The sequence below is a fragment of the Dermatophagoides pteronyssinus genome, unplaced genomic scaffold (genome assembly GCF_027571235.1).
Source record: "Dermatophagoides pteronyssinus isolate colony J.1.1.1.1 unplaced genomic scaffold, Derpt_VIB-CSIC_2022.12 sq0001, whole genome shotgun sequence".
NCBI classification, from domain to species: Eukaryota; Metazoa; Arthropoda; class Arachnida; order Sarcoptiformes; family Pyroglyphidae; genus Dermatophagoides; species Dermatophagoides pteronyssinus.
Window position 1 is genome coordinate 1940946 of NW_027461525.1, and position 9317 is coordinate 1950262.

At 25.7% G+C, this 9317-nt stretch overlaps 1 protein-coding gene across 2 annotated transcripts in view; it reads right to left on the minus strand.

Annotated features, from left to right (window-relative positions):
- The window catches only part of LOC113793113 (potassium voltage-gated channel protein eag-like), a 28248-nt gene extending 19476 nt beyond the window's left edge, over window positions 1-8772 (minus strand). The window contains exons 1-2 of one of the 2 annotated variants that reach the window (XM_027343082.2): window positions 8345-8772; window positions 1622-1855 (exon numbers count right to left, since the gene is read on the minus strand). In XM_027343082.2, coding sequence (XP_027198883.2) covers window positions 1622-1855; window positions 8345-8423 — 313 coding nt within the window. In that variant the 5' untranslated portion in view covers window positions 8424-8772. The remainder of the gene's footprint in view (window positions 1-1621; window positions 1856-8344) is intronic. The other variant, XM_027343084.2, reaches the window with a different exon arrangement.
- Window positions 8773-9317: the final 545 nt, after the last annotated feature.

A 9317-nucleotide genomic window follows, 5' to 3' on the forward strand; every position in this document is an offset into this window, starting at 1 on the left:
GAATGAATTCGTGTAAATATTTACACGAATATTTCAGTTAAATAGATAGTTGGATAGATAAATAGCTGTATCTGACTATCCATCTGGCATACAATATATACAATGTATACAATTTATATATTTCTTCATCATCATCATCATCATCATTGAATATGAGAAAATAAAAAACACAAACAAACAAACAAATAAATGTGAAGAATTGAATTTGAAATACAAAGAGTGAGAGAGATAGAGATAAAGATAAATATTTGTTGTGATCATATACCAGACCAGACATGTTTAAGTTTGATCTATATAATATTATTGTTTTTTGTTTTGTTTTTGTTGATGTTGTTGTTGCAACAAAAATCATCGAATATCATCGGATATCAGCTGATATTACTTTCAGAATTTTTTTTGATGATCATCAGTATGTGTAATTGCCTGAAAGATCAAAAAAAATTGATATCCAGACTATACTATCAACTAATTAATGAAATACAAATTATACAGATCGAAATAAAATCAAAACAAAAAAAAGTAAAATTGTTGCCCAGATGGATCGATTCGTTTTTTCTATCGGTTTCGTTTTTGTTTTGTGTTTCTGTTTTTTTCATTGGTATGCTCAATTGAAAATGATGAACAAGATGAAAAGCAATGGATATATTTTCGATTGAATAGAGATATTTTCGTTGTTGTTGTTGCTTTGGAAAAATACAGCGAAAAAAAAGATTCTTTTACCAACTACATTCACACATTTGATGTCAAATTGAGATAGTATCAGATTTCATTGGAACAATAACAGCAAGAACAACAACAACTACAACAAAAAAAAACAACATTGATAACAGTAAAATCGAACACAATCTATTCATATGATAAACATGATGATATTGATATTCTGATATATTTGTCAGAATAACAACAACAACGAGCGAAAAAATTGAATGAACGAACGAAAATAGAAAAAAAATATATTTCATCAACAGGATTTCTCAAGAGAATTTCTTTTCTTAAAAAATGATGTAATAAAATAAAAAGGAATTTTTGTCTGTTTTTGTTTTTTTAGGCCACTAACGCAAACCCAAATATTCCTTTGATTTGGTCATTTGATAATCCAGGAAAAATTATTATTAAATTTTATCCAATTTTTTAAATCTATTTTTTATGTTAATAAAAATTTTAATGTAAAATAGTAATGGGTGATGATAGTGGTGATGGTTGTGATGAAGGAAGCAAATGGTGACATTTTATTATTGATTTTCATAGAAAAACACATGTTATATTTAAATAATACACACACACTTTACTGGCACACATTTTATAAAATATATTTTTATGGAACAAAAAACAAAACTTTTGAATAAAATAGAAATAAACAAAAAAGATTTAAAACACTCAGCAAATGAAAATTATGTTTAAAACAGAAACCAGCGAATTGACAAGAATTTGCTTATAACCACACATTTATTTTTGTAAATGTTTTTTATTTTTCTTATTCATTTTTTTCCCAATAAAATAAAACCGAAAACAACCCAAAATATAAAACCAACAAATAACAAGCAAAATAAATAAATAAATAATGTGACAATACAAAGCAAAAAATATATGTAAGAAATATATGTATTTGTTTATTACTTACGTGTTTTTTTATATAATAATATTTCAAATTGTTCAATAACATGATTATCCAATACTTGTTCGATTCTTGATATTGTTTGTTTATCGGTCATCTCACCATACATAAATGTACAACGGCAACTTTTTTGCATAACTTCGGCACGATTATAACCGGATATACGACAAAATGATTCCGAACAATAAACAATTGGATAGTCGACAATCTGTGCATTGGCAAGTAAAAAACTGCAATCAGCTATATTTAAAAAAAAAAAGAAAAGAAAAGAAAAGAATTATTAACAAAGAAATATAAATTTCAGAAAAATTTTAATTTATATTTTAAAAAAAAGTTCTTTGATTCTTTTGTAGGATTAATATTCAGTCAACCAGGATGTTAATGAAAAAAAAATCTACTATAAACAGTAAGTATTTAAGAATTTAATTTTTCAAGTTTCTTTTTTTTTGTTGGTCCAAACTTGTTGGAACATGTTGTTGTTGTTGTTGTCAGAATGTATGCAGTCAAAGTTTTCGAAATTTTCCAAAATTGAAAACATTCAGTAATGAAAATGAAAATTTAATGTATGTTAAAGTTTGTTGATGTTATGTATTAGTCAAAGTTTAAGCCAACAGGAAATTATGTGATAGAGAGAGAGAAAAATGAAAAAAAGAATAAATAAAGTTTAAGATTACCAAACACACACACATTTCATCACTATGAAAAATAATTTCATTTGTCCAAATGAAATGAAAAAAATAGGGAAAAAGTACCCATTTTTTCATATATATAAAGATATCATATCATCAATAACTATTTCAAACTGAAAATTATTCCAACTTTTGAGTAGATTCTTCGTTAGCTATGCTCGATTTAACTTGATAGAGGAAAATTTTTTGAAATGAAATTTGACATTATTTATTTCATTATTTCACATCCAAATATTATCGGAACAATTGGAATATACAAATGACATAAATGGATGCCAATTGAATCCAAAGATTGATCAAAAGAAAAATTGATTCATCTTTACAAATTGAATTTAAAACATTTATTTTGTTTGATTTACATAGTATTTTTTTCCCCGAAAAGAGAAATATCTGTTTGAAAATTTTTTCATGTCATTTCACAGCGATAATAACATCAGGAAAAGAAAGATGAATTTAAAACAAACAAACAGACTAACATTAGATATTGAAAGCTTGACATCATGATGATATAACTTGTTTCTTCCCTGTATTTCTTTTACTGAAAAAATGGATTCACTTAAAATAAACAAGACTTGTGAAGATTCCTATTCATACTGACAAAAATATTATATGAATAAAATGAATTGGCTATTTTGTTGTTGAACATTAATGAAATTGATCTCTCTCTCTCTCTCTCATACACATACATAACTTTTTTTTGAACACAAAGTAACTTGGAAGAAGAATTTTCTTTCTTTACTTTCAGTTTAAATTATGATTGCTATTAACGAAAAAATAGCTGTATATAATTATGATCATAACCATAATGATGATCCTTTATTTGAAGGAAAAATTCTTTATGAGATAAATAAATAAATAAAAGCTAAAATAACTTGACTATTGAATTTTTCGTTCCTGTTATTATTATTATTATAATTTTGAACTCTTTTCTTCATTTCTATGATGCTATATTATATATTGTCTTGTTTACAACAACAACAACAACAACAACAACCAGAAGATCCCGAAAAAAAACCTTTTATCATGACAATACAAACACAAACACACACACACACACCCCTTACAGAATAGACATAGACAACAAGAAATAATAAATATTAATAATAATCTGGTTATTAGAAAGGAGAAAAAAATATGAAGAGAATATATGTAAGAAATACTGTGTGTGTGTGTTAAGGAATCGATTGTGTAAAAGAAATGACGATACTTTGTTGTTGTTGTTGTTGTTGTTTTGTTGCCTGATATGTATGTATTTGGAAAATGATGATAGAGTGTATAGGATACGACGACCTACTACCGTTTGTTATGATTCCATAAACAAAAACCAACGGAATATCGTTGTGAAAATAAAAAAAAAAGTTAAACAACGACGACAATCATTTGTGAGAAAAAAAAATCCATTCAGCTTAAAATAATAACGAAAAGAAAAGAAAATTTTCCCGATGCGTTCCTGATACTGTTATTGTTATTACGTTTTTTTTCTTCGTTGTTGTTGAAGTGAATAAATAAATAAATGAAAAAAAAACTTTACTTGCATTTAAGGCGGTGGTCCCACTTGAACAAACTAAAAAAACTAGTTTGCCGGATCATGCTTGCATGATATGTTAAACTCGCCAGTTTGTCAAATCGCAAACTTTTCCCGTTTTCTACTTCCACAGTGCATTTTTCGGTTTAGTCTGTTTGTTAGTTTTTACAAGTGGGACCACGGCCTAAGAATAAAAAACAACAACAACAAAATGAAAACAATAAAGTTAAGTTGTGCGAGAAAATATCTATAAAATATATTCTTTGCATAAAGAAAAAACTTGCCAAAATACAAGTGAAAACAAATGAACAAAAAATGCCTTTTGTTTGATTTTTTCCTCTGTTTTTTTGGGGTGAATATATGAGAAAATAAAACCACATAGGTGTAACATAAGTGAATGAATGAATGAATGAATGATGGAAAAAAATACGGAAAACAAAAATTCAACTGAAAATTCTGTAATGAAAACAATGAATGCATACACCGTCAATTTAGATGATGATAAAGAATAAGCCGTAACTGAAAAAAAACAAAAACAATAAATAAAGATTGGGATATGTTACAATGGAGCAAAATAAAAACAAAAACAAAAAAAAAAATCTTCGATGTTAATTATACATAATCTTCATAACTTAATTTTTCATTCAAATTTTAGCAGCATATACATTTTCGAAACAAACAACTCTTTATGTGTATTGGATGGATTATCGTTTGGTTTTGTTTCGTTTTTTTTTGTATTCTATTCCTTTGAATGAGAAAACTTTGATCAAGAAGCAAAAAACAACAAAAAATGATGATGAAAAATGTGAACATTTTTTTCTCTCTCTCTTGTCATCACACAGAGCATCAAAGCAACGAAGAATCTGATCGTTCCGATAATAATGGACAATAATAATTCAAAAGCAAATTTAGACACGTCTCGCAATCGAATCAAAACAACAACAAAAAAAAGCAAAGAAATCGTTCATCATCATCAATGTTATCAATAAAACAAAACAAAAAACAGTCGAATCAACTCAATCTTGATAAATTGAAATGGAAAAAAAAGCAGAGAATCGACAAAAAAAACCAGAAAAAAATCTATCATAGATTCGGAAACAAACAAAAAATTGAAATGAAATGAAATGTGGCCGAAATTTTAAAACTTTTTTTTTTTTGTTTTGTTTCACTTTGTCTTTCTTTTGTTTTCATACGATTTGAGTTTGATTCGGAAACAAAACTCAAAACAACAGCAACAACAACAACAACAACAAAAAACCGAAACAACAGCCAGACATTTCATGAAAAAAAATCAAAAATAAAAAAATCCACAAAAACAAAAAAAACAATCACAGTTATTTGTGATTGAGTAGTATAGAATAAAAACAAAATTGAAATCAAAGAAAGAATTTCACTATACTATATCATCATAGTTGTTTTTTATTTCCCACAGTTTAATTTTTGTTTCATATTTCATCAGGATCGTCATCATCATGATTGTCATTATCATTATCATCATCATCTATGTCTACATTGATCAGAGATAAACTTCTTCTTTTTTTTATATGATGCAAAATCCTACACAGCAACAACAACAACAAAAAAACTACCATTATTATATGATATATGATTGATTGGTTTTTTTTCTCTTCAAAAAAGCCAACTGAATCAAATACGAAAATTTCGATTCATTCAAAGTTTTTTTTATTTTTTCGCTTCCATCATCATCATCATCATCATCATCTTCTGTTTCATATAATAAATTGAAATAAATTCCAAATTCAATCTATTCAATAGTGAAAAGAATCTTTTTTTTCACTTTACTTTACTTTTTTTTTCTCTTTCTCAATAGAATGATGTAACGATTGATGATGATGATGATGATGGAAATATGAAAATTGCTGGAAAATTAAATCAAATGTAATGCCGTAAAGCTTAAATTTGATATATATTTGAACAAACAAACAAACAAACAAATTCAATTTAAAAGGTGTTTTGGCACAGTTCTTTTTATTCTATATAATGATATGATGGAACCATTCATTGTGAATAGATAAAGTTGATTGGAGAGGAAAACAAAAATAAACTTGGTAAAAAAATAAATGCATCAAATTCCTATAGTTTGTATGAATTGAAAATGATATACCATAACATTCGTACATAAATTCTTGTCAATGGTTGAATATTATCATTATCATCTTGATAATTATAATGATAATGAATAATCAATATTTTTTTTTGGCATTTGCCATTGAATAATTGATGCAATAATTGAATTGAATTGAAATGCATTTTGATGAATTTTTTTTCTAGGAAAACAAAGAAGAAATTCCCGAAAATAACCACAAAATAATAGCTCTATCTATGCTGTTGCTATGATCGGATAAAGTGATCCTTTTTTTTTGGTCATTTTCAGAAATTCAACAACGAAAAAAAAAATCTTATATAAATGATAATGATATATAAGATATTCGATATTGCAAAAAAAAATCTTATTATATAAATTCTCAAATACTAAAGCAAACAAAAAAAAAAAAAAATCTTCTTTCATAATCATCATCATCATCAACATTGCTTGTTTGTTCATTTGAATTTGTTCCATGTTTTTCTCAATCTTCTTTATTCTCTCACTTTCTTTCTTTTGGTTAGATTGCCAAATGATGAATGATAGAATTTTGTAAGAAAAAATTGCAAAAAAAAACCTCTTCGAATCGAATAGTGTAATATATGTTGTCGTTGTAAAATCAAAAAAAAACCAAAATGAAATCATTTCTCACACTCACTATTATTCTCTATACATAATAACGTTATATCTCAATGTTTCTAAAGGGTCTATTCTCAATTCTCTAATATTGTTCAAAACCTTGGTATGACTACTATTTATTATTGCTTATACAATATGATCCAACAACAAATCTTGTTCTTCTTTCATTTATTCTTGTTGAACATTAATCCTATTGGTTTTATTTTTTGGCGAAGAAAAAAAAATTCAAAAACAGCTCTTCACATTTTGGTCTCATTTTGTTATGTGAAAAAAAATCTTCGAACTGAAATGAAAAGAATGATTCTGAAAAATGTGATGTGTGTTTGTGTGTGTATGATTCAATGTTGAAAAAAAACTAGAATAAATAATAGAAATAACAAATGGAATGAAACAAAATCTGTTGAAAAATCAAGAATTTTTTTCTCATTGCAAAATAATATCTAACCTACAAACACACATTGATATATACACACGTAAATATTGGAATGGTCATCATATATGATCATCATCATCATAATCATATGTATTCTATTGTGAATGGATTTAACTATAAAATTAATAATGTATGTATGATGATAATAATAATATACCTTTTTTTACATTTCAATGAAATGTTATCCTATTCTACAAAACAAAACAAATTGACTTTTCAACTAGCCAAAAAGTTTTATCATTAATATTAGCTTTTTTAATAGCAAAAAAAAACGTTTCAAACGAAATAAAATGATTAATAGGGTCATCATCATCCAAATACCTACTGACACCAAATCAAAACAACAACAACAACAACAACCAAACACGGAACTAAATATGTAATTCTGTTGTTCTGTTTATGGAAAAAAAATGTCATAAAAAAATTGACCAAAAGATCATATTCGATGATTGAAAATAAGAATAACTAATAATAATAATAATTTGTTGTTGCGTGAACGTTTTTAAAGGTATTTAGGACAATGATTTGACCTAAATATTAATTTCATTTTCATTTTGGTAACAAAAAAAAGGTGTTCAAAATAAAAAAACAAATATTATTGTCTGGGTGGTGTAATTTCAACAATCTAAAAATGATTATTTAAGAAAAAATTGCAACAACAACTCTCTATTTATAAACTAATTTTAAGAAGATATATAATTTTATTTATTGGATAATAATGACAAAATGTCCATCAATTTATTTATTTATTTATTTATTGAAAGCATTAAAATAAAAATCATTTATCATTCTATGATCTAATCTAATCAAAAAAAAATTCAGCTATACAATTTATCATCCACCAAAATGAATCGAATGAACTTATGATATTGGAATCAAGAAAAATTTACGGAAAATAACTATAGGGCACAATTTCCAGAATATAAAAACAAACTAAATAATTTCTTTTGAAAATAGATAAAGATTTCTAGCTAGAGATAGAGTGGCGTTCCATTCATTGTTAAAGTCATTGGTCGGTATTTGTTGTGCATGTTATCATTTTAGCTACAGGCAAATACAATGAATAATAATCTAGATTCTAGAATATTTGTTTTTTCCCCTTTTAATTTGTCATCACTATTACAATGTATAATTTATTTTCCATAGAATTATTTGAATGATCAAAATAAAAAAAAATTTGATGACTACAACAACAAAACATTTAATGAATGACCAAATTGATTAAATTTAAACAAAAAAAAAAACAATTGACAAGAGACATTAAATTGATTGATTAAATATAATGAGGAAAAAAAATTAATTAAATAAAAATCAAGAACAAATTGAGAAACAAACTTACGCAACGAGTTATATCGACGAATAATATTCTCCAAGAATGTATTTTGAGGCGCAACGAGACCTCTACGACCGCCAGGCATTTTGTCATTACGTCGGCTTCAATTGAATGGAGCTGTCCGGGAATGACCGGGTTCAGCGTATCTTTGAATGATGATGATGACGATTATTATTATCAATAAAATAGATGATAAATATTGATAATAAGATGAACATGATAACATATCTTTACATTGAAAACTGATTAATAAAATATCAGATCAAAGAAATAAAATAAGATAGATAGGCACACACAATACTATAATGATGATAAGATTGAAAATTCTGATGACATTTATATTTGTTGATCGTTTCGGCATCAATAATGAACGAAATAATAAAAAATAAAAATAACTTTTTCTTCAATAAGAAAAATTTGATCTGTTGAAAAATTCCGGATCGATTGAAACCTATAGAGAGACAAAAAAATAAATCAGAAAAGAAAATTCTTATGAAATGTGTTGATTTAATTGAAGATTAGATTTTCTGATGAGAGAATTTCTCATCTAATGAAATAATGAATAAAAATAAAATCAAATCACACAAGACTTTCAAGATATGTAATTTTATAAATGATTGGTATTTCATCACTTTGGATTGACAATAAAGCAAGAAATTGAACAAAAAAGAAAAGAAAGAATCTTAAAGAATCTGAATTTTGAAAGAAAGAAAGAAAGAAAAAAACACTCATTAATTGCAATGTTAAATTTGGAATTTCTCATAGAAAAGTTCTTTTCCATTTTCTTTCTTTCTAGAGTTTTCCTTGTGTATTTTGGTTTGGTTTGAGATTCTCAACCAAAATTTTCATGTTACTAATTATAAAATTTTCTCATTTGATTCATTCATCATCCAATGGATTTTTTTTTCTCAAAATGGTTTCATTTATAAATCGTAAAAAACGTTTTCAAATACATTTCAAACAAAAGAAATCATTTTTA